General features: G+C 38.5%; 1 protein-coding gene across 1 annotated transcript in view; it reads left to right on the forward strand.

Annotated features, from left to right (window-relative positions):
* The window catches only part of LOC136858519 (E3 ubiquitin-protein ligase TRIM23), a 218,119-nt gene that overhangs the window by 151,273 nt on the left and 39,646 nt on the right, over nucleotides 1-27,200 (forward strand). The window contains exon 9 of the mRNA XM_067138121.2: nucleotides 6,640-6,765. Within this exon, the coding sequence (XP_066994222.1) occupies nucleotides 6,640-6,765 (126 nt within the window). The remainder of the gene's footprint in view (nucleotides 1-6,639; nucleotides 6,766-27,200) is intronic.

Genomic DNA, 27,200 nt, shown 5'->3' on the forward strand with positions numbered 1-27,200 from the left:
TATCACACTACTGTCTCATGTCCTGAAAATATTGGAAAAAATAATAGAGACCAGAATCAGAGATATTGTTGAACCAATTTTGGAAGAAGAGCAGTATGTCAAAAAAGGCTTTCACGGCCACAGATCTAAAAATCACAGGAATAGAACCAGCTTTTGGGTGGTTAGGCTGTGTGCATTATGCAGAGTTTCGTCCAGACGTGCCATTTGGACTCATCAGCTGGAATGGCACGCCCCTCCAGGACTCTGCTTAGCAGTGGCAGACCAAACTGTGTGGCCCCGCCGTGTTAGAAAATCAAGTTTGCTAACCTGCTAAAGGAGAAATGACTTCTCCGTTTAGAAAATGCTCCAATTATTGCTACAATAAACAAAAATAAAAAACTTAAAAAACAAATAGATAATGACCATAAAATGGTTTAAAGTAGTTACCTACATCACTGGTATCACAAACCAACATTTTACTTTAAACTATTTAAACACAATCACAATATACATAAATCTCCCTTTAATACTAAAATATTTAATGGTAATCAATGAAGCAGAAGTAAAATAAATTCACGACTATAGCCGCTAGAACAAGAGTAAATTCCAGAGTATATTATACCATGTTGACTATAAGCATATAAATATAAGGTATACACTGCTCTAAAAAATGATAATAACATTAATATAACCATAGACACTCATGATCAATGGGGGAGCATTTTTTTAAACGGAGAAGTCATTTCTCCTTTAGCAGGTTAGCAAACTTGATTTGCTAACACGGCGGGGCCACACAGTTTGGTCTGCCACTGCTAAGCAGAGTCCTGGAGGGGCGTGCCATTCCAGCTGATGAGTCCAAATGGCACGTCTGGACGAAACTCTGCATAATGCACACGGCCTAACCACCCAAAAGCTGGTTCTATTCCTGTGATTTTTAAGAGCAGTATGGTTTCAGACCAGGAAGGTCAACTACAGACCTTATATTTGCAATTAGGATGCTAATGGAAAAATACTGGGAGAAGAACAAGCCTTTATTTCTAATATTTTTGGACATTGAGAAAGCATACGATAGTGTACCAAGGGAAAGAATTTGGCAATGCATGAAAGAACTTCAAGTGCGAGACAGCCTCATAGACAAAGTGAAAATGTTGTATAGTGGGAACAGAAGCTGTATTCAAGTAGGATGTGGTTTGTCGGACTGGTTTGAAACAAAGAGAGGAGTGCAGCAAGGCAGCTCATTGTCACCACTTCTATTTATTATTGTAATGGATGTAGTAATGAAATCTATTAAAAGGAAAGAACATGGAGATATCAAAGCCTTCACATTTGCAGATGATGTTGCGACCTGGAGTGACTCAGAAGAGGAATTGGGAGAGAGAATACAAAGCTGGAATGAGGAGTTTAAGAAATATGGTTTAAACATCAGCAAGACCAAGACGGTGGTGATGAAAGTGTATGGAGAAGGAGCAGAACCAATAGTCATGTTAAATGAAGCTCAACTGGACAGTGTTCCAGTTTTCAAATACTTGGGTAGCGTTATATCAAATGATAACCTAGCAAAACATGAGGTGAACAATCGAATCAATAAGGCAACACAATTTTACCACCAGGTAAGACACCTGCTGTGGGATGAGCAAATACCCATGAAAACAAAAATGACATTGTACAAGTCCTATTATACACCAATTCTTACATACCGTCTTAAAACCACAACACTGACCAATAGAGATAATTCCAAACTTCAGGCAGCTGAAATGAAATTCCTACGCACTATGATCCAGAAAAAGGAAAGACCAGATTAGGAATGAGAAAATTAGAGAAGAAGTAGGAATAGATGATTCTCTCCTCAATAAGATTCAGATATCAAGACTGCAGTGGTTTGGTCACATGAAGAGGATGCCAGTAAACACAACTGCAAGGAAGGAATTTGACAGAAAGGTAGAAGGAAGACGACCCGTGGGAAGGCCACGAAGGAAATGGATAAATTTTGTTAAGAGCGATATACTGCTGAGAGGTCATGATTGGGACAAGTTGGTGGAGGAAGAATGGTACAAGGACAGGATAAGATGGAGGAGGCTCACATACCACACCCGGGAAACTGGAGATGGTTTAGGATGATGATGATGGAGTAAAGATAAAAGATATGAAAAGAATGATAGAGAAAACCTCGAAAATGAGAAGATTTTAAACATTTCAACTAATCTTACCTCTTCAATTGCCCTATGAGATTCAGCGTAATACAAGGCAGCCAATATTCAATTTCCCCATCGCGTCAATATGTGCTCGGGAGGTAAAGGGAGCTCTGGATGCATCGTCTTGAAGGCACGGACGCGAGAAGGAGCTTTAACGAAAATTTTCTTCACTGAGGAAATGACGCTGTTCACGTTGGGCGATTTTTCGCGCAGCTCCTCAGCAACTCTGTGCATTGCATGGGCAAGACAAGTAACATCTTTGGGTAGAGAAGCTTGAAGCTCTTCCCAGCCTTAATCATGTAGGGAGCAGCATCAATCACCAATGCGAGTACTTTGTTTACCTCCTCATCTGAAAAGGTTGGCCACAGCAAGCCTGAAACAGGAATGCATAAAATGAAGGGTGAACCGTTCAGTTAATGGTATTCGGACATGTCGTACGACTGTAAGAGATATTTAACTATCAGAACTATCAGAGTCTTCACTGAGCATACGTAGAATACATTGAAATTATAGCCAGACTGTACTAAATCATCTTTGGCAAAACGCTCGAAAAATAAATTAACAAAAATATTCTTACGCAGAGCTGCTTGCACTGTTCGCACCATGGTACCATGGTTTGTCACATCTAGCTCCCTGCACCGAATTAGGTGGCCCTTCCCCGGTTCACTGGGACTGAGTTTTCTAACAATAACATTGGCCATGTATCTTCCACAACTGTCTGTGGTCTCGTCGATAGATAACCAAATTGAGTGGCTCCCGATGTCATCCCTGATTGCGTGTAGAACCCGGTGAAGAAAGTACCTGAATTAATATTCTTCATGGAATGAAGGTGTTATCGAGAGATTACCTTCATTACGACAGAGCCAGATCCATGTTAAAATGACTTCTAAATTGTTTAAACGAGAATGCGGAATATGGCAATCATGCATGAATTCATACCTTTTCATACTCTGAAGAAACGTAATTTTTACGTATGAGGCAACTCTCTTCCTGCGAAGTCCTTGAAGAGAGCTCTAATTTCAGCATGTTCGACCTTGTAGAGGGGTATGTTCTCTCTGGAAGAGAACTCGTCCGAGCGCTGTTGCTGATTGAACAAAGGTTGTATCAGCGTTTGTTTCTTCGATTTCCTTTTTCTTTTTTATCTTGATTAATAAATTTCATGATGTTCCGTATTGATATCTATAGTATGTCATAGAAAGAAAGAGATCCACCTTATCAATACTAAATTTAATAATGTTTTTTAAAACAGGACCGGTTTCGACTTATTACAAGTCATCCTCAGCTGTCATTTACATACACATTAGAATACATGTTTTAACAGTTGTATCTTACAAATAAACATGTCATGTTTGATAGACATTAGGTAGTATGTCTAGAAGTGAAATTCTGCTTCTTACATCTAAGTTTAAAGGATCAAGAATATTAAAAAGATTTCTATCTTTAACACATTAAAAAAATTATAACACATGATAAAATTTGTTATTTACACCTGACCTTGAATCAATCAATCAATCAATCAATCAATACTGATCTGCATTTAGGGTAGTCGCCCAGGTGGCAGATTCCCTATCTGTTGCTTTCCTAGCCTTTTCCGAAATGATTTCAAAGAAATTGGAAATTTATTGAACATCTCCCTTGGTAAGTTATTCCAATCCCTAACTCCCCTTCCTTAACGTTCAAGTTTTACTAGTAATAGTTCTTTAAAAGGACTTTCATATTGCGTTGTTTTTAGTCGACTAAATATGCTTAAATGTAGCCGCATGTGCTTATACAGTATACTTCTTATTAGGCTTAGACTTTGTCAAAATGAGTAATGTGAATTCGAAGTTGAAATTACAATAACAAAGTGAAATGCGTTTGAAATAATAGTAAGCTAGGTAATTGTAACCTCTGTTGAAAACTCCTGCAATTATATGCTATTTCTTTTTTAATTCTTCAACTTTTGCTGAGTGCCCACTTGTGGCTTTATGTTGGGAAAATTGAAAACCCTTCGAAATCTTGATCTGAAAATAAATAGGTAGGTATGCATAAATGAGAAAAAGATACATTGAACAAAAATAAAGCATTGTGGACTATGAAATTATTTTCAAATATTGCAGTAGAAATACGAGCACCCTCTCAACGATCCCATGAAAAACCAGCAAATCCAAACGTCAATTTCCGTCTCGGAAATGTAAAATCTGGGGATCTAACGGGTCTACACTCTGAATTCTTAGACTTCTCTCTACTTACCTAGTAGGTAGGCACCGTATGCTGCACATACGGCTTACTTGAAATTTCAACCGTTTGACCAGTAATATCTTTAAGAACGTAGATGTGAAAATGTCAATAAGAACTTACCTCTTTTTCGCGCATTTTTCAGAAAAGAATTTTCCCGTCGGTAGAAAACGAGTCAGGGTCTTCCTTTGCACATCGTCAGAGTAAAACACTCAGAGATTCCTTAACTTTAGGCATCGCGTACTTAGAAATCACAAGAACTCGATAGGTAAATACGGATACGATTACGAACTGAGAGTAGAATGCAGAAACTTCACTTGACCGGGTCGGATCTTCCACCACTTCATGGGAAAAGCCACCTAAACAATACTGGTTCCCAAAATAGGCACACCACTAAAATACCTCGCATTTCAAAGTGAAATGATGCTTGGGGCTTCCATCGCTTATCTGACGAGTCGCACTCTAATCCGGCAGAGGCCAATTAGGGTGTGTGAATGACCTCACTAATAGTTAAAAACCTGCGGTTCTATTATTCGCACCAGATAAGCTTTTCAATAATTATTTCTGTTTTAGGACCTTAAGGATGGTCAGGGCCCAAATTGGAGGGGGGGGGGGAATTTGAAGAAAAACAAACTATTTAGACGAAAACCACAAGAATATGCATTTATGTGCTTCTATTCTGAAAACCGTGGTTTTATGCATTTATATGCTCGATAAATTTAAATTCTGTCGGTCCCAGAGAGATGAAAATATCACCGAAAGGCTTCTTTCAACGTGTACTATTCAGGAAAAAAATATGCTCATAACTGTCCACTATACCAGCAGCTTATTTGTTCATTTATTATGCACAGTGTTGCCAACTTATATTTTCAAGATCCGCTAAGTACTACTAAAAATCCGCTAAAATTCCACCAAGAAATCCGATCTCAAATAATGAGCAATAATAATAATAATAATAATAATAATTGTCTGCATTCACCTGATCTGTGAGTTTCACTGGGATTAAACCCCCTGCCTGCGAGGCAGAGAGCTAAAACTTGTAGGCGGTTTAGTGCCGGGTGCAAACTAGGTGAATCCCCTACCTCAAGGGCCACACACAGGACAGGTCTTCCTTCATAGCATAAATATAAATGCTACTCTCTCACAGTTTCATCATCTGTCGTCATTCGCTAACTAAGAGATAAGAAACCCTTCCCCACACATTAGTTTATGATACCATGATCTCACAACATCAAATCCACATAACATGTTTTCCTCATGTGATTGCTAGCTCCTGATAAGAAATACGGAATAGCTTGGAGATAGACTGGAGTAGACATTTTTTAAAAACGTCAAATGGATAAAGCACTAAATTCCGCTATAATAAATCTAGAATTCCACCAAAAAATCCACTGTCCGCTAAATGATATATATCTCCGCCAACAGTCTTCTAATTCCACCAAATTTTGCGGAATATCCGCTAAGTTGGCAACACTGATTATGCATGATGTTTCCATTTTGTTCCCGATATTTCCATTTCATTGTTTCTATCTTATTAATGTATCATCTAATTTCAGCATTCCAAGTATTGTTCTCGTTTAGGACCCAAGAAAGTTCGTACCCCTGAAGATGGTTTTCGGTGGTTTCCCATTTCCACACCAGGCACATGCTGGGGCTGTATCTTAATTAAGGTCAAGACCATTTCCTTCCCCGTCCTAGCTTTTTCCTATCCCATAGTTGCCGAAAATCAATCCAAGTTAATGCAACGTTAATCTTCTAGAAAGAGAAAAGTTCAGCCCACAAGCACTCTGGTTTCCACTGTATTTTAATGTTGTAGTGAATTACAAGTAATGAAAATCATTTTATCCGTATTGAGAAAGAATCTTAATATATAATAATATAAGAAATTTATTTTAACTCAACGTATTCAATAAATCCCTTAACATCTTGTACTGTATTGAATAGGTTGAGTTAAAATAAATTTCTTATATTATTAAAAATTATGTTGTAGTGAACTCAGGAAGTACAAGTGTGAATTCAAAATACTCGTAAAAACTGGGTCACATATTCTTGAATAAACATCACCATAGAACTTGCTGTTCACAAATTTGCCAGCGAGTGGTCACCAGTGCAGAACCTCCTTGTACTTATATTTGTAGATTGGAAATAGGTCTAACTTTTCCTAATTATAGTTTGTTCTGCTTTATCTTATCACTTCGCTGTGAAATGAACTTGTCTGACATTTGTCTGTTTCTTGCTTTTTTCTTTCCAGGCTGTTGTGTTTGTTATAGACTCCAGCAATCAAGAAAGACTCCCAGAAGCTCATAGTGAGTTGGCTAAACTTATGTCAGAGAAGGAGCTTAAAGATGCTGCATTACTTATATTCGCTAACAAGCAGGTAAATTAGATCTCACGCTTATCTCTTAATTCTCACGCTGGAATGTTGATACCGAACAAATCTAGAGAGTTAGATCTCCTTCAATTTTCATTGCTCTGTTTTAACTTTATTCTCAATGCATTGTGTTATTTGTGAACTGCAGCAGAGAACAAACACATGCATCACACAACCTCCTCCTCCTCATGCTGTATTTTATTTATTTATTTATTTATTTATTTATTTATTTATTTATTTATTTATTTATTTATTTATTTATTTATTTATTTATTTATTTATTTATTTATTTATTTATTTATTTATTTATTTATTCACTCATTCATTCATTCATTCATTTATTTATTTATCAACACATACATACATACATACATACATACATACATACATACATACATACATACATACATACATACATACATACATACATACATACATACATACATACATACCTGAAAAAGTTTGACGACACTACCTGGCAATATAGGATTATCTCCACTCTACACCAGTGGGGATTTTGGTTACGGAAGCCTACACTTCCACTAAGTAAGTCAACTCGTGTCATCCAGAGGTGGTGCAGCTCTTTTTAGGCATACCCCCACTGGAGGTGAGCTGCATGTACCATTTCAACCACATACCAGCCCTCCTGCCATTCTTAAATTTCTGGCAGTACCAGGAATCGAACCCAGGCCCCCGAGGACGGCAGCTAATAACACTAACCGTTACGCTACGGAGACGGACTACACTTCCACTGATCCACAGACAGTATACACCATCATATCTAGCTGGATAAAAGCCATTTTGGGAAGTTAACTGAAACAATATTTTACCTTATGCATTTTGTCTACCACTGTCTGAACTACACTAGCCTGAGTTTGTTTTGACTCATATTGATTTTTTGAACATCTTCTCAATGTAAAAGGAAATCATCATGGTGGTGTTGCAAACAGCCAAGCTCATAAGGAGGAGGAAAATGATGTTGGTAAAATTATGCTTGAGGAAGTGGAAAGGATAGTAAATAAACTTCATTGTCATAAGGCAGCAGGAATAGATGAAATTAGACCTGAAGTGATGAAGTACAGTGGGAAGGCAGGAATGAAATGGCTTCATAGAGTAGTAAAATTAGTGTGGAGTGTTGGTAAGGTACCTTCAGATTGGACAAAAGCAGTAATTGCACCTATCTATAAGCAAGGGAAAAGGAAGGATTGCAACAACTATCGAGGTATCTCAAAGATTAGTATACCAGGCAAAGTATTCACTGGCATCCTGGAAGGGAGGGTGCGATCAGTCGTTGAGAGGAAGTTGGATGAAAACCAGTGTGCTTTCAGACCACAGAGAGGCTGTCAGGATCAGATTTTCAGTATGCGCCAGGTAATTGAAAAATGCTACGAGAGGAATAGGCAGTTGTGTTTATGTTTCGTAGATCTAGAGAAAGCATATGACAGGGTACCGAGGGAAAAGATGTTCGCCATACTGGGGGACTATGGAATTAAAGGTAGATTATTAAAATCAATCAAAGGCATTTATGTTGACAATTGGGCTTCAGTGAGAATTGATGGTAGAATGAGTTCTTAGTTCAGGGTACTTACAGGAGTTAGACAAGGCTGTAATCTTTCACCTTTGCTGTTCGTAGTTTACATGGATCATCTGCGGAAAGGTATAAAATGGCATGGAGGGATTCAGTTAGGTGGAAATTTAGTAAGCAGTTTGGCCTATGCCGACGACTTGGTCTTAATGGCAGACTGTGCCGAAAGCCTGCAGTCTAATATCTTGCAACTTGAAAATAGGTGCAATGAGTATGGTATGAAAATTAGCCTCTCGAAGACTAAATTGATGTCAGCAGGTAAGAAATTCAACAGAATTGAATGTCAGATTGGTGATACAAAGCTAGAACAGGTCGATAATTTCAAGTATTTAGGTTGTGTGTTTTCCCAGGATGGTAATATAGTAAGTGAGATTGAATCAAGGTGTAGTAAAGCTAATGCAGTGAGCTCGCAGTTGCGATCAGCAGTATTCTGTAAGAAGGAAGTCAGCTCCCAGACGAAACTATCTTTACATCGGTCTGTTTTCAGACCAACTTTGCTTTACAGGAGTGAAAGCTGGGTGGACTCAGGATATCTTATTCATAAGTTAGAAGTAACAGACATGAAAGTAGCAAGAATGATTGTTGGTACTAACAGGTGGGAACAATGGCAGGAGGGTACTCGGAATGAGGAGATAAAGGCTAATTTAGGAATGAACTCGATGGATGAAGCTGTACGCATAAACCGGCTTCGGTGGTGGGGTCATGCGAGGCGAATGGAGGAGGATAGGTTACCTAGGAGAATAATGGACTCTGTTATGGAGGGTAAGAGAAGTAGAGGGAGACCAAGACGACGATGGTTAGACTCGATTTCTAACGATTTAAAGATAAGATGTATAGAACTAAATGAGGCCACAACACTAGTTGCAAATCGAGGATTGTGGCGATGTTTAGTACATTCTCAGAGGCTTGCAGACTGAACGCTGAAAGGCATAACAGTCTATAATGATAATGTATGTATGTATGTATGTATGTCATAAATCAAGATAAAATAAACACCGAAGTCGTGATGCATCAGCCACTTTTGATAGTGTGCCTCTTGATGTGTTAGTTGACAAGGGACTCTCTTTGTGATAACGTGGTGAAGAAGAAACGCATTAGTTTAATGTTGGTATTAGGTTGTCACAATGGATAAGCATTTATATTTTTAATGTCTATAATAACTATCGGAATTATATTCATTGCGCTATACAGAGTCAGTACGGCAAAGCGTGTGACTGTATGTCTTAGTTCGTAATTTCCCCGTTTCCAGTCGTGGCAGGTCATTGCATCAGTGATGTAAAAATTCCACCAGATGTCTCTCTTCTTTGCTTGCATGAGCATGTCAAAAGCCTTGGAGAAGTCTATAAATATGGCGTGTAATTTTCCTTTTGGGACTGTCAGCGCTGTCTCGATATCATTTAGAAGGCATTGGACTGAAATTTCAGGTCACGATACTATTTTTTGCAGTGTTTCATTTAATTTGTTATTGTTATTCTTATGACCCTGTTAGACTATATTCCCCTGTCTCTTTAGTCACCTGCTGAACTATTCTTATGCCCACAATATGAATTTGTAAATAAGATGTATTTAGTCCTTACTTATTATGAGAGTTTTAGCATTTGCGATAAATACAAAATTTGTTCAAACTTTGTCTATGTATGTGCCTTCACCTTATATGACCCCTGCGAGTGGTTTTTAGCTGGGCTAATAAAGAGAGCAATAATGGAGGCCTCCAGCTCCTCTCCTTTCAACATCTATGCCATCACACTACTCAAGGTCTCCATGTTTCCATACTGAACTGGGAATCGTGACTTTAATTCAAATTATGATCTTCACACGACCACATTGTTGGCTTCGAAACCACCTGAATTAAGCCTGTTAATTACCGCAACTTAAGAGAACAAGATTATTCTTCCCACTGATAACATATGATTTATGCACCTCAAGCTGGACTATTCTCCTGTTTATCAAGACTCAACAACTGGGATACCTTCTCAAAAATGTTATGTTTTATGGTCAGACACACCACATCATTCAACTGGTTATAATCTAACAGTGACTTTATAGGTGCTGTCATATGTTTTAGATGGTTATACGCACCATACCCTCATCATTTTAATGTTACATTTAAAATTTGCCTTAGTAGGTGCATTTAAATGTTGTATATAGATACATCTTATGTTCTACAAACCTCAAGCTGGACTACTTTCTCATGTATCATACCCTAACTATTGTTACCTTCTCTGTTTTGCTTTCATTGTTTTAACTTTTGACAATTTAGCTTTCAACATTAATCCTTGTATTTGCTGTCATGTGTTTCATGACATTTGACATGTGTTTCATGTCATTTCAACTAGTCATGGTTTAACATTATTGTCTTGTAGGTGCTATCATGTGTTATATATTGCTATTCGATAAGTTGCATTTTGCTCAATTGATTTGTTGGCTGATGATGACACGCAATGAGCGTCGAAACTAGTACCAACCTTCTCTAAACATTATGTGATATATATTCACATCAATATACATTCATGGTATTGAAAAGGTGGACCTTTAACATTTTCATTTTACTGTAATCCCAGTTCAATACGGAACAAAATGAAGTTTCTAACTTTCAATGTCGCTGTTGGCACAGAATCCAGAAATCTAACGTTTCCTACTTATGACTGGCAAAACAAGTTCCGTGCTGGAATGAAAAACATTCCACAAATAGTCCAGATACATCACTTTGTGTATATGAAAGAGCACCCTGGTTTAGTGTTGACAAAAACATCCATAGTTTCTGACTAAGTACCCTACACCATCCTTCCAGAAGATCCACTGCTCGACTTCACTGACCTTCCGCAAGTTATCAAACCTCAAGGACTTAGCAGCGATAGACAGATGTATCTCCTTGAAAAAATTACACCATTCATATCAGGAGATAGATGTACTATGTCCGGTTGTAACTTCCCTGCTCCAACAATGCCACCACCAACCACCTAAAGTGAAAATCTTACGGAGCCGGCTTCTGTTTCTCCTCTTCTGCCAATAATCACCCATCATCATCATCTTCAAAAAGTGTAACACCTGAAAAAACAAGTAAGGCTCAGAAGAGAAAACCACCAACTCCAAGAAAATTCTCCCCAAAGAAGAGATCTCGACCAAAACGCAGGCTTCAGCATGAATAACTGATATCCCTGTCGTATGTTGGTTGTGATTAACGATCATTAAGGTATGTGATAATTTTTGTAAAGTGCAGTAGTGTTGCAATTAGTTGTCTTCAGTGACCTTCTGCAAGTCATAAAACCTCAAAAACTTAGCATCGATAGATCTCCACGAAAAAATTAGACCGTAAATAATATCTGTTGGTAATTTTTGTTTAAAAAGTCTACATCAGAATACCGGTGAACATAAAAATGTAAACACCAGCTTAACTTCCCAACAGTTTATTAGTTAATTGTGTCACAAAGTAACCAAATTTTTAAACATCTCTACTGAAAAGTTATAAAATCTTATGTTGTAATATCACATGCTAATTTAAGGCCTTAATTTCTTTCGGAGGCAATCAGTTCAGTTATATGATATTAGTTACATATTATGGAACACGACAGCACCTTTATCTCAATACCCGACATGTGGTCCCTTTTCATATGCACGCACACAAATTAACCACATACTGATGCAACATGTAGGTGTGAAAATTTATGTATTGATGGACATGGAAAATTCTACTCAAATTATGAGAACATCACAGGGTGATAATCATATTACAATGTAACAGTGAATTTGTCCTTTACATATAACATACACCATATGTATGTCCAACCCTTATCCCATTTCTATGCGGGGTTGGGTATGAAGCAAGATGAATCTTCGTAGTGAGTTTTTTTTTTTTTTTTTTTTTTTTTACCTGCCTTTCCTAACGTCAACCTCATCAGAAGAATTAATGACATGAGATATGTTACCAGGAAGGGAGAGGGTGAAACCCAGTGCCGGCACATAGCTGACTCCTGTCATATAGCACCAAGGGGTCTGCTCAAGGCTTTTACACCCCATCCAACGGGTAAATCACCATCAATAGTGTCGTCATATGCCCTCACACTATATGAGCACTGCAGAGCAGTTTGGAATTGAATCCAGGTTTTTGGCATGCAATCTAGTGATTAGAAATTGTATACCACCACCTCTTATACCCTGCCAACCAACATTCTGATGGTGAAATTCTTTCCGACCTTCAGGACTCGAACCACCTACCCACAGTGTCAGACCGTATTAAGGCAAGCTTTATGACATTGGCATGATGCCCCAAAATGCAATTATATTGGGATGCAGAGTCAGTGACATGAAGCTGTGATTACATATGCCTGGACTTACTAAGAGCTGTGTGTTCACTACGTGATCCTCTTCCTTGCCCCCGCACACTCCTGCTTGCCATATATACCTTGCTACACTGATCACCTGTTTTCGTCTGTCTTGCACTAACAGAATTAATGAGTTGAAATGAATGACATGAGATGATGATAGGAAGGGAGAGGGTGAAACCCAGTGCTGGCACATAGCCTACTCCTGTCAAATAGCACCTAGGGGTCTGCTCATGGAGTTCTACTCAAATACATTACATACATACATACATACATACATACATACATACATATATACATACATTATCATTATAGACTGTTATGCCTTTCAGCGTTCAGTCTGCAAGCCTCTGAGAATTTACTAAACATCGCCACAATCCTCGATTTGCAACTAGTGTTGTGGCCTCATTTAGTTCTATACCTCTTATCTTTAAATCGTTAGAAACCGAGTCTAACCATCATCGTCTTGGTCTCCCTCTACTTCTCTTACCCTCCATAACAGAGTCCATTATTCTCCTAGGTAACCTATCCTCCTCCATTCGCCTCACATGACCCCACCACCGAAGCCAGTTTATGCGTACAGCTTCATCCATCGAGTTCATTCCTAAATTAGCCTTTATCTCCTCATTCCGAGTACCCTCCTGCCATTGTTCCCACCTGTTAGTACCAACAATCATTCTTGCTACTTTCATGTCTGTTACTTCTAACTTATGAATAAGATATCCTGAGTCCACCCAGCTTTCGCTGCCGTAAAGCAAAGTTGGTCTGAAAACAGACCGATGTAAAGATAGTTTCGTCTGGGAGCTGACTTCCTTCTTACAGAATACTGCTGATCGCAACTGCGAGCTCACTGCATTAGCTTTACTACACCTTGATTCAATCTCACTTACTATATTACCATCCTGGGAAAACACACAACCTAAATACTTGAAATTATCGACCTGTTCTAGCTTTGTATCACCAATCTGACATTCAATTCTGTTGAATTTCTTACCTGCTGACATCAATTTAGTCTTCGAGAGGCTAATTTTCATACCATACTCATTGCACCTATTTTCAAGTTGCAAGATATTAGACTGCAGACTTTCGGCACAGTCTGCCATTAAGACCAAGTCGTCGGCATAGGCCAAACTGCTTACTACATTTCCACCTAACTGAATCCCTCCCTGCCATTTTATACATTTCAGCAGATGATCCATGTAAACTACGAACAGCAAAGGTGAAAGATTACAGCCTTGTCTAACCCCTGTAAGTACCCTGAACCAAGAACTCATTCTACCATCAATTCTCACTGAAGCCCAATTGTTAACATAAATGCCTTTGATTGATTTTAATAATCTACCTTTAATTCCATAGTCCCCTAGTATGGCGAACATCTTTTCCCTCGGTACCCTGTCATATGCTTTCTCTAGATCTACGAAACATAAACACAACTGCCTATTCCTCTCGTAGCATTTTTCAGTTACCTGGCGCATACTGAAAATCTGATCCTGACAGCCTCTCTGTGGTCTGAAAGCACACTGGTTTTCATCCAACTTCCTCTCAACAACTGATCGCACCCTCCCTTCCAAGATGCCAGTGAATACTTTGCCTGGTATACTAATCAATGAGATACCGTGATAGTTGTTGCAATCCTTCCTGTTCCCTTGCTTATAGATAGGTGCAATTACTGCTTTTGTCCAATCTGAAGGTACCTTACCAACACTCCACGCTAATTTTACTACTCTGTGAAGCCATTTCATCCTTGCCTTCCCACTATACTTCACCATTTCAGGTCTAATTTCATCTATTCCTGCTGCCTTATGACAATGGAGTTTATTTACTATCCTTTCCCCTTCCTCAAGCATAATTTCACCAACATCATTTTCCTCCTCCTTATGAGCTTGGCTGTTTGCAACACCACCATGATGATTTCCTTTTACATTGAGAAGATGTTCAAAATATTCCCTCCACCTCTCCAGTGATTCCCTGGGATCTATTATGAGTTCACTTGAATTACTCAAAACACTGTTCATTTCCTTTTTCCCTACCTTCCTAAGATTCTTTATTACTGTCCAGAAAGGTTTCCCTGCTGCTTGACCTAGCCTTTTCAGGTTATTACCAAAATCTTCCCATGACTTCTTTTTGGATTCAACAACTATTTGTTTCGCTCAGTTTCTTTCATCTACGTACAAATCCCTGTCTGCCTCGGCCCTTGTTTGGAGCCATTTCTGATAAGCCTTCTTTTTACGTTTACAGGCTGCTCTCACTTCATCATTCCACCAAGATATTCGCCTTTTCTCATCTTTACACACAGTTGTTCTAGGCATTCCCTTGCTGTTTCTACTACAACATCCCTGTATGCCACCCATTCACTTTCTATATCCTGAACCTGCTTACTGTCTACTGTTCGAAACTTCTCACTAATCATATCCATGTACTTCTGTCTAATTTCCTCGTCCTGGAGATTTTCTGCCCTTATTCGTTTGCAGACAGATTTCACTTTCTCTACCCTAGGCCTAGAGATACTTAGTTCACTACAGATCAGATAGTGGTCTGTATCATCGAAAAATCCGCGAAAAATTCGTACATTCCTAACAGATTTCCTGAATTCAAAATCTGTTAAGATATAGTCTACTCAAATGTAAAGGGAAAAATATTGTTACTGATTAAAACTGAATTCCTCTAGAGGAGAGCATTTCCTCATACAGTAAGATTGTATCTAAAATTATCAGCGAATGTGCTTGTAATGAGTCGTTAATTGTACCTGACTGATAGTTTTCTCAATTGTTAGAATGGAAGTTAGTCCCCTCAATGAAATTTGGTTGATTCAGATTGTTACCCTCTGGAAGGATTTTGATTGACATAATATGCATATTGGCCATTTACATTAGGGTGTTCTTTTATCCTTTTCTCTTCAGTCTTCCTTGTCTCTTCCATGGTTCTTTACCTCGAAGTACCTTGGCCCATCTTTGGTTGCATTTATGTAAGCAACAACTACATCTCCACTGCACACATTATTTACTAGCATATGTCTTTGATGCACTCTTATATGCGCAAAATCCTTTAGGGGAAAGTTATGATTGCAACCATCTTTTCCTTGGTCTCCTTACCTTGTCCAATAATGGACCATTGCCTTTGCTATGTCGAATATCAAGATCAAATCTTTTTTACACTCCCAACTTTTCTCTAATAGCTGTCACCTTGTAAGAATGAGGCCAGCTGTTGACCTGCCACTCTGAAAGCAATATTACTCCTCTTCCAGCTGTGCTTCCACCTTTGACATCAGTTTTTTTCTTCTTTTCTTTTTCCCAAAGATTTTTACAGCATGTAATTTCAATTCCTTTTGTCTCCTTTTTTAAATATTGGGACATTGCTACCTCTATTCCATTCTGCTGGCACTCTCTTTTGTCTCCAGGCTGCTTTCAGTATTGTTCTTAGCCAGCAGATCCCTATCTGTCCAGCTGCTCTCATAATTTCTATACCTACTTTATCACATCCTGGTGCTCATCTTAGGGCTCGGATTTCTTCTTCTTTTCTTGTCTCTTTTTCCCACACCTGCAGGGTCGTGGGTGTAAACTGCATCGCACATGTGGATTTGGCCCTGTTTTACGGCCGGATGGCCTTCCTGACGCCAACCCTCTATGGAGGGATGTAATCACTATTGTGTTTTTCTGTGTTGATAATGTGAATATGATGGGGAGAGTGTTGGGACGAACATACACACCCAGTCCCCGAGCCAGAAGAATTAATCAGAAGCGATTAAAATCACCGACCCGGCCGGGAATCGAACCCGGGACCCTCTGAACCGAAGGCTAGTACGCTGATCATTCAGCCAATGAGTCAGACAACTATTTGCTCTATTAAAAATTGAAATAAATTGAATTAATTTTTCCTGCAATAACAAAAGATATATTTAATTGAATTCACACTTCATAGTAGAGAAGACAAAAGGACACTGAGAAAAATATCCGGCTCCTGTCTTCAGCATAACTAATGCTTTCACAGTTATGTTAACATAGTTACTGACTGCCCAGAGTAATTACCTGGCAACTGCAGGGTTCGAATCAGGAACTCTAAAAAGTGGTGGTAAAAGGGGCTCTGGTTAAGACACAGCAGGTTGTTATGCTTGTTAGGTTCCAAAATGGGTAAAAAAAAAAAAAAAAAAAGCAATGTAAATTTTAATCTTATAACAGTTGTATAGTATTCATCATCATCAATGTCCCACTCCAGTCGCCCGGGTGTGGTTAACAAGCCTTTTCCACTCCTTTCTGTCCTTTCACTTTTCCTGCTCCATTACTTCCACCACATCCAATCCAGCTTCTCTAATGTCCTTCCAAATCTGATCCATCCACCTTCTTCTCAGCCTTCCAACTTCTCTTTCCAATTTCCCTTCTTGCTACCCGTTCCTTTCCCATTCTTTTTAGCTGTCCAAACCATCTCAGCCTGGCTTTCTGTATATTCTGTACTAACGGTTTTATATTTAGCTCTTCTCTGATTTTAATATTTTGAATTCTATCTCTTCTTGTCTTTTTAACCAATGTTCTTAAAAATTTCCTTTCTACTGCTTGGATCTTACTATCTTGTCTCTTGTTAGTTACCAGCGCTTCTAGTCCGTATGCTACAATTGGTATGAAATACTGTTTATATAATGTTAATTTCGTTCTCTTGGGTACTTCGTCATCCCATAAAAGCTCTCTGACTTGATGATAAAATATTGTACCTTTACTTAATCTGTAATTAATTTCAGGGTTGATTTCATTACTTCCAGTAATATTGCTACCCAGATATGTAAACTGTTCTACATTCCCTAACCGTTCTCCATCTATGTACACTTGGCTTCTCTCTTTCTCTTTTCCACTGTGCATGACTGCAGTTTTTTTTTACTAATTACTATTCCAAACTCCTCCAGATTTTCATTCCAAATGTCCAGTCTCTTTAGTACATCCTTTTCTCCCTTTCCCCAAATCACATCATCTGCAAATACCAAAGCATTCACGTCATCACTACTGATACTCTGTTTTACACATTTTATGATTTCATCCATCAATATAATAAACAATAACGGCAACAGTACACTTCCTTGCTTGAGACCTTTTTTGTATAAAATGTTTCAGAGTCATCACTCCCCACTTGTACACTGCTTTTATTCTCATGATACAATATTTTTATCCTGTTAATTAATGGTTTTGAAACATTTCTTTTCAGTAGGCATTCCCATACATGTTTTCTTTTAACTGTATCATAAGCTTTTTCCAAATCCAATAATACGAAGATGATTTCCTTGTTTCCTTTCCAGATGTTTTTCCATTATCGTTCGCACTGTAAATATCAAGTCTGTTGTTGATCTATTTGGTCTAAAGCCATATTGTTCTTCCTAAAACTGTGTTTCTATTATATCCCTCAGTCTTTTGTCTATGACTTATTTTTAGCCTATGTGATAATAGGGTTATACCCCTATAATTTTCACATTTCTTCCTATTTCCTTTTTTGAACAGTGGTACAATGCTTCCTTGTTGCCAATATTCAGGTATCCTTTCATCCTTCCGTATGGCATTGAGGGCTCTGTATAGTCACTGTAGTCCAATGATTCCTGCTGCCTTAATCGTATCAGCATTGAATTCGTCTTTTCCACTTGCTTTACCTTTGGTCATTGATTTCACTGCCCTTTCAAGTCCAATCATGTTATCAGGTTCTCTTCTCTTTCTCCATCTATTATTTTCATTTTCTTATCTCCTTCTTCCTTCGTGCAGTCATCCTCATTATAACGTTTTTCAAAATACTTTCCCATCACCTTCTGAAGACCCTTTTCGTCATGTACTATGGATCCATCTTCTCTCTCTAATGCCTTGATTTTTTCTTGATTTATTCTTTTCGGTGTTATTACTCTGTATAATAGTTTCTGATTTCCTCGACTATCTTGCTCAATTTTGTTGGTAAACTCTCCCCAACATTTCTCCTTTTCTTCCTTAATACTCCTCTTTACTTGTAGTCTCAATCTATTGTATTTGACATGTAACCTTTCTATCTTATTCTCGTCTCTCTGATACGTTTTTTGCTTTTCCTTATCCATTTCTTTTTTCACCTTGTTCCATTCTTTTATTTCTTTTTTTATTTTGTCTGTCCACCACCGTGTCTCCTTTCCCTTAACCTTTGCTTTTGTTTGCCTGCATGCCTCGATTGCTGCTTCCACAGATGTCTGTCTTAAATTGTTCCGCTCTTCTTCTCCACTTCATATTTCCGTGTTAGGCAACTTCCTTTTTATACAATCTTGGAATGCCATTCTTTTATCCTCCTCCTCCAATTCCCAAATCCCGATCTTTGGTTTCTTCTTCAATACAATTTTAGGGATTTTTAACTTATTTTAATTCCACAATTAATAATCTATGATCACCTTCCATACTTTCACTGGGGATTATCTTCGAATTCATGACATATCTTCCCCATTCTCGGTCTGCTATTATAAAATCAATGAGTGTTCCATACTGTCCATCCCAACTATTTTGGCTGATCTTATGGCTATTCCTTTTCATAAACCATGTGTTCTTTATTATCAGGTTATTTCTGATACAAAAGTCAAACAGTTTCTCTCCATCTTCATTTCTATGACCATACTCATGTGGGCCCTACCCCATTCTATCAGTTCCCACATGAGCATTTAGATCTCCCATTATCATGATCCCATCTCCAACAATATGTCTTTCCAGTTCATTGAGGAACTCTTCTTTTTCTTCCACGCCACATCCTGTCTGTTGAGCATACACCTGTATTATCTTCAATAGTTCCTTGTTTACATGTTGTAATTCTTTCATTTACATACTCAACTTCAGCTATTGGTTCATTCTGATTCACTACAAATCCCACTCAGTTTCTTTTCTCTTTACCGCTACCCATCTGGTACAAGGTGTACCCCTTAGTTTCTTCATTCCCTTCCCTTTCCATTTTACTTCACTTAATCCCAGGATGTCAAATTTTCGTCTCTCCATTAGGTCAGTCAATTCATTTTCTTTCCCATTCATTGTTAAAATATTTGTTCCAAATCGGGTTTTGTTCTCTGATCTAACACCTGCATGAACATCAGCATTACCATCATACTGTGCAACTGTAGTCAGAGACTTGTCAATTCCATTTACATTTTTAAACTTCCATCCGAGGCTTGTGTTATAGTTGAAAGCAAGTACAAATTTACTCATCTGCTGACTTGCTAAGCCTAACGCATCTGAGGATTTTCTTTCGGGGTTTACTCCCTTAGCCTTTGAAGATCCCTCTTCTCCACAAGGCAGTGGTTTCCTTTTCTAATTTTCCCCAGAGAGGATGGGTTGCCTCATCTACCATCTTCACCATTCTGAAGGTCTCCTTCTCTGCCTATGCTGTTAAGGTCTTCACCCGTAACCCTGGGCATAGGCTCCACGTTATACTCCGTGAGACTGGGTCCCTGCCTGAGCTTAGCTCTCCTTCACACCGGCCTACTGATATGGAGGATACGCACCCCCGCAACATGGATGCGCCAGACAAGAATTACTCGAGTGAAGGATAGGAAAGATGACCCTATCTCCCTTGAGCTGGGTTAATGGTTGTGTATGCTGTCACAACCAGTAGTATTATTTGAAGTAATTCCACATACTGTATATGAGTTGATTATGTTTGTAAGTACAGACGATATTATGAGTAGAATTTTGTAAATAATATAAATTTATTAAGGATGAGCTGTGTGTTTAATAGAAAAATTGTTAGTGTAAATTGCATAATACTGTATTTTAGGAAAATGCCTTCTTCTCTTGATAATTTCAAATTTAGTGCTTGATAATAATGTATTTTTGTGTACCATTTGCCATCAAGGTAGACACCTCATTTGCAAATACAGTGATTTTGATTTGATTTGAATCACTTAACAAAGGCAGTTTGGGTTTAGGAAAGGTTATTCCACTCAAGCTCAGCTTGTAGGACTTCAGCAAGATATAGCAGATATCCTGAATTTAGGAGGTCAAATGGACTGTATTGCGATTGACCTATCTACGGCATTTAATAGGGTAGATCATGGAAGACTACTAGCAAAAATGAGTGCTATTGGACTAGAAAAAAAGAGCGACTGAATGAGTGGCTATATTTCTAGAAAATAGAACTCGGAGAATTAGAGTAGGCGAAGCTTTATCTGACCCTGTAATAATTAAGAGGGGAATTCCTCAAGGCAGTATTATTGGACCTTTATGTTTTCTTATATACATCAATGATATGTGTAAAGAAGTGGAATCAGAGATAAGGCTGTTTGCAGATGATGTAATTTTGTACAGAGTAATAAATAAGTTACAAGATTGTGAGCGGCTGCAGGGTGACCTTCATAGTGTTGCGAGATGGACGGTGGGCAATGGTATGATGATAAACGGGGTTAAAAGTCAGGTTGTGAGTTTCACAAATAGGAAAAGTCCTCTCAGTTTTAATTACTGTGTTGATGGGGTGAAAGTTCCTTTTGGGGATCATTGTAAGTACCTAGGTGTTAATATAAGGAAAGAGCTTCATTGGGGTAATCACATAAATATGATTGTTAATAAAGGGTACAGATCTCTGCACATGGTTATGAGGGTATTTAGGGGTTGTAGTAAGGATGTAAAGGAGAGGGCATATAAGTCTCTGGTAAGACCCCAACTAGAGTATGGTTCCAGTGTATGGGACCCTCACCAGGATTACTTGATTCAAGAACTGGAAAAATTCCAAAGAAAAGCAGCTCGATTTGTTCTGGGTGATTTCCGACAAAAGAGTAGCGTTACAAAAATGCTGCAAAGTTTGGGCTGGGAAGACTTGGGAGAAAGGAGACGAGCTGCTCGATTGAGTGGTATGTTCCGAGCTGTCACTGGAGAGATGGTGTGGGAGGACATCAGTAGACGAATAAGTTTGAGTGGTGTCTTTAAAAGGAAAGATCACAATATGAAGATAAAGATGGAATTCAAGAGCACAAATTGGGGCAAATATTCATTTATAGGAAGGGGAGTTAGGGATTGGAATAACTTATCAAGGGAAATGTTCGATAATTTTCTAATTTCTTTGTGATCATTTAAAAAAAGGCTACAAAAACAACAGATAGGGAATCTGCCACCTGGATGACTGCCCTAAATGCAGATCAGTAGTGGTTGATTGATTGATTGATTGATTGATTGATTGATTGATTGATTGATTGATTGATTGATTGATTGATTGATTGATTGATTGATTGATTGATTGATTGGGATGGGTAAAGGGGTGTAGATGAGGCCAGCCATTAGCAACCCGCCCAACATTCCTTTGCCCTTTCTAATATGACAACGTACTGCTCGTGAAATTCATTACCTTCAAATTTCATTTAACCACAAATTATTTCTAAGGAAAGAGAATCCAAAATATCTAAAATCAAATAAAAATCACATGACATATCAGCACAAAACATGTTAATAATATTTGAAGAACGGCTAGAAGGACTACCGTAGACCTCGGAAATATGAATGTTTTAAAATTGAATTTTTTAATAAAATTACCCTATTTTTAAACAATGATGTGTAAGGATGATTGGACACTGATTGAGTGGAAGAGAAAAGTAGTGTAGAATTATGCTGACGCTGGAAACAGAACTGAATGGCCTGGTTTATTCAGTGTCAGTTAAAAGAACACTAACACACTGTTTGTTAACATAGTGTTAAAAATTTAGCAACATGTTAAGATTCTTGCATTTATCCAAATATTTCCTGGGAACTGTTAGATAACACGGTGTTAACTCTAACAAGAGTCACGACCAGTGAGAATCTAGAAGGCAGTGGCAGAACCATGCAGTTTGTGAGCGCACTTTGATGCGCTTTTGTTTGAATACAGCTGAAAACCAAGGCACATGAAGTCAACGTTTATTAGAATTTTTTGTCTTGACCATGAATTTTCTGTTGCTATGTAGACCAATATGAAAAAATAAAATGAGAAGGGAATGCATGGTTCAAATTTCTCTTCTTTTGGAAATTATTTCCAAGTATATACCAAGTGTTCTCCCTAGGACCTTTTTACTAAGCGCACTCCCTTGCCATTTTTACAGACTGCCTGGCTAACATAACCTAGATATGTGTTAGTTTCATAACATGAATACATATTTGAGTCAAAGTGTATTCCAAATTAAAATATAAATACTGCAAAACTGTTTATTTGAATGATAAATCTTGATTATTGTCAGCACAGTTGCATCAATTACATCTGAGTACAAATGTTCAACTTGACTATCACGTAGTATCGAGCGCGAGAAGTTTCTGGATTAGCATGCGAGCACTAGATTCCGAATGGCACTCCACAGCTACGAAGCAGTAAGTCTCGATGTTACATGATGATGATGAGCAGCAGAACATGAGAAGTTCGCAATACTCTTATGTCTTGTTCATGGTAATAACACTAAAATAGTTCAATTTTGCAGACTAACATTCTGTTAAACTCTCATTTAACTTAACAGCCCAGGTTCAAGCAGTTAAATTCTCTGTTAGCTCAAAATATGGCAAGTGTATTAGATGCTGAACTTCTGTATCTTGAATATTTGGAATATGATAGGCCTTTTCCAGAAAGAGTTAGAAACTGCTGCTCATTCCTGCCACCCGGCTGGCGAAAATTTCTGGAGAGAACACTGTATACCTATTATAGAAAGTAAGCAAACTAATGGATCCATGTTCAAAGCTAAAAGTGATGCTTGGCAGAAAATTTGTAGTGAATTCAGTGTACATGCATACTAACGTCAGCCAATGTACAAGCAAGCAACTAAAACAACTGTATGAAAATAATCTCTTCCGTTTCTAACTCTTTCTGTAAAAGGCCTATCATATTCCAAATATTCAAGATACAGAAGTTCTGCATCTAATGCACCTGCCATATTTTGAGCTAACAGAGAATTTAACTGCTTGAACCTGGGCTGTTAAGTTAACTGAGAGTTTAATAGAATGTTAGTCTTACCCAATGTTGATTAAATGCCAATTTGGTTAACAGGTGGTTAAATGTTAACTGAGGTTGAATAAACCGGACCTTTTTGTTGTAAATCTAAGAAAAAATTCAAGCTTTTTGAATCTAAGAAAAGATTCAAGCTTTTGGCAACCTGTGGGTATGTTCCTTGGATAGGACAATAGTGATTCCATCCGTTTGATCTCTTGAATACTTCTGCCATCTGTAAGTTCTCACATATACACTCCCCTCACACACCCTCATCGTTAGATTGGAAGGGGAGGTCCTGTCCTTTGGCAAGCGTGATCACTGGATCTCACACCTCTGGACTTTTTCCTCTGGGATTAAGTCATTTGTGAATGGAACCCCCATAGAAATGGATGAAGACCTGTTTGCTAGGGTCCAAGCTGCCTGTCTCCTGGTACAACAAACACCTGGGATCTTTGCGAGAGTGTGGCAGAACTGGTTGCGCCATTTCAGAACTGCTTGCGTCTTTGCAATACATGCATTGAGACTGGCGGTTGTCACTTTGAACGTTTAATATGAGCTACGTTTTTGTTATGCGATGTATGCTGTGTGTGTCCGCAACACAATAAATATGCATTTTAGATCATTGGTTCCCTATCTCAATACAATCAGTTGTGGACCCATTATCACCAGTTTCAATTTGACCCAAAAGGTTTGAGACACCCTGTATTTACACTGTTTCCTGCCATCTTCCCTAACTAATACAGTAATCTGCTGAATTATGGTCGCTCGTGTAGACAGCCTCCTGCACATCTTCCATTACATCCATAGATGATATTCACTTTGACTTCAAAATGAAAACCAAGTTCCATAAATATCGCCTAATGTTAACTTTTCCAGACGACATAATGCCTTCATGAATGTGAAAGTATAACATAAGTACGACATGAAAATGGGTATAGCGTATGACAAAACAGAATATATGTTAGTGTGACTATATCACAGCATCCATCTTTACAAGACTCCAAGCATCTAAAAGATTGTTTCTTTTTCCAATGAGCTTTCAGTATATATATCACATAAGTCCACACCACATGGCCTTTCCAAAAGTTTCTGTAATACAAGCTCTATGTTGGCATTCTACTGAACATAATTTCTTCTACAGTACATAGTATGGGTTGATATAAAATTGAAAACAAATGAATGGCACATTCTCTCCATAATACATTGCTTATATATTGTTTCTGCTAATTATATTTTTAGTCTCGTGGTCACCTTGAATATTATTACACACTGCAGTTTCAAGAATCTATATACACTCCCAACGGACAAGGTTGTTTGTGCCGATCTTAACCAAGTTGCACAAGTCTTACTAGCCTAACATTTAATTTAAATGGAATAATTTAATACAAAACCTAAAATTAATGAATATAACGGGCGATCAAAAAGTTTCCGTTCGACGGCCACACAGTCCTAAATCGGGATGCCAATCAGGCAAAATCACCATGAGCACTGAGACACTCATCCCACCAACACACCAGGTTGAAAATCTCTTCATCGTGACTGTAGGGCGGGTGCTCGAGTGTCTCCCACTTGAGTTGTCCGTAATGGATGAGATTGGCCTCCCAGATCGGCCAGCGTCTTGTGTCGAAACGTGACCCGCACAGATCTTGGTGCACCATTCTACAACGGTGGTTTTCGACGGATTTGCATCCCCACGTACAGTCTTCATTCTCCAATGGATTGCACTGGTACCAACCAAACACTAGCTTCACAACAAGATCACAACCTTACTAGGACTCAAACTCATAACATTCACTTTTAAAACTCCACTTCTCAAGGTAACTCACAAATCCATTATTATTATTATTATTATTATTATTATTATTATTATTATTATTTGTATCAATTTAGGAAGGCTCGGCTTGTGCCGGTAACATAATGGGCTGACTCGGCCTAAGCAAGGAGTCACCCTCTTGATTATGAAACTACAGGTACATATATGTACAAATATTTACAACAGAAATAATTACAACATATACATTTATACAATAAATACAAACAACTTCAGACTTCTTATGTCCCCGTTTTGGGAATCTGTTCTTCAGTATTACTGGAACTGCGGCCTGGAACTTCATGCTGTTTGGCGTGAGTCAGAGGAAAAGTCATTCCTAGGAACTTTCTCACAGTGTGGCAAGTGCTCAGGAGGGTGGCTTTCTGTAGTTCTACGTATGTGTGATGATGCAGGTTTAATGCGGCCAGAGAGCTGTGCAAGCATTTTGGAATAACACCGGTACATGATATTACTATTGGAACTGTGGTGACTGATTCTAGTTTCCACAGGCGTTGTATTTCTATTGCCAGTTCTGTGTATTTTGATATCTTTGTGGCTATTGTTGTTTGCAGATTGGAGGTGTTTGCACAAGCAATTTCTATAAGGGATGCGGATCTTTTTGATTTATCGATTAGAATAATATCTGGCCTATTGTTGCTGAGCGTGACATCGGTTATGACTTCTCGGTCCCATAGTAGTTTATATGAAGAGTTTTCGAGAATGGGTGGAGGTGTATATTTCCAATATGCAGTTGATGACTGAAGAAATCCACATTTTACAGAAAGTTTCAGGTGAATGATTTTTGCTACCTGATCATGTCGGTGCTTATAATCGGTGTTGGCCAAGTGTGGGCAACCAGAGATGACGTGCTGTATGCTCTTTGTAGTTCTGGAACAGCGGCGGCAGTTGTCTGAGACAACTGTTGGATCATTCATGATAAATCTACGGTAGTTCCGTGTAGCAATTACTTGATCTTGGATGGCCAGAACAAATCCTTCTGTTTCTGGGAAAAGACCGGAGTAGGTCAGCCAAGCGTGCGACGCAGGTTTGTTGATGCGAGGCTGATCCAGTTCATGGGGGTATTTCCCATGAAGAGGTTTTTGCTTCCACTTGGCCATATTCATCTCTTTTGTAGGTGGGGTAGAAACAGGCATTTCTGGCGACGACAGATTGAGAGGTGTATAGTTTATATCAGCTCTGCAAACAGCATGATGAAGACACGATGTATCAGCTCTCGAGTGGAAATATTCTCTTAGACTTGATATCAGATTGCTGTGTAAATTGACAATGGATAAGAAGCCCCTACCACCTTCTGATCTCGGAAGTGTAAGACATTCAGTTGCAGATTTAGGATGGTGCATATGGTACCGGGTGAGTGAAACTGCTGTTTTCATTTGTAACTGCTGAAGTTCTGTTTGGGTCCATTTTATGATACCCTAAGGAGTATGTGAGCAGTGGTACGGCGTACGTATTGATTGCTTTGGTAAGATGTTTAGCTGTCAGTTTTGATGATAGTACCTTGTTGAGACGTGTTATATATTGCTGCGTGACATTTCTCTTGATGTCGGCATGTTTCATACGAGTGCTCTGATGAAATGATGTAGATGTTGATTCCCATAGGGAACCTAAAATATTTTTCCCGAATGAGTAAATTTATAATACCAATATAATGGTCCGTTATTGGACATTATAAATTTTCCAGCTAACTCATTCTTGGTTGCCTGCGTTTCGCCCTCGTGTGCTAAGTTAGGCTCGTCAGTTGGGACTTAGCACACCACCCAAGACGCAAGGCTAGTGCATACCGTGGAGGCCACTGCATAGGCTT

The sequence above is a fragment of the Anabrus simplex genome, chromosome 1 (genome assembly GCF_040414725.1).
Source record: "Anabrus simplex isolate iqAnaSimp1 chromosome 1, ASM4041472v1, whole genome shotgun sequence".
NCBI classification, from domain to species: Eukaryota; Metazoa; Arthropoda; class Insecta; order Orthoptera; family Tettigoniidae; genus Anabrus; species Anabrus simplex.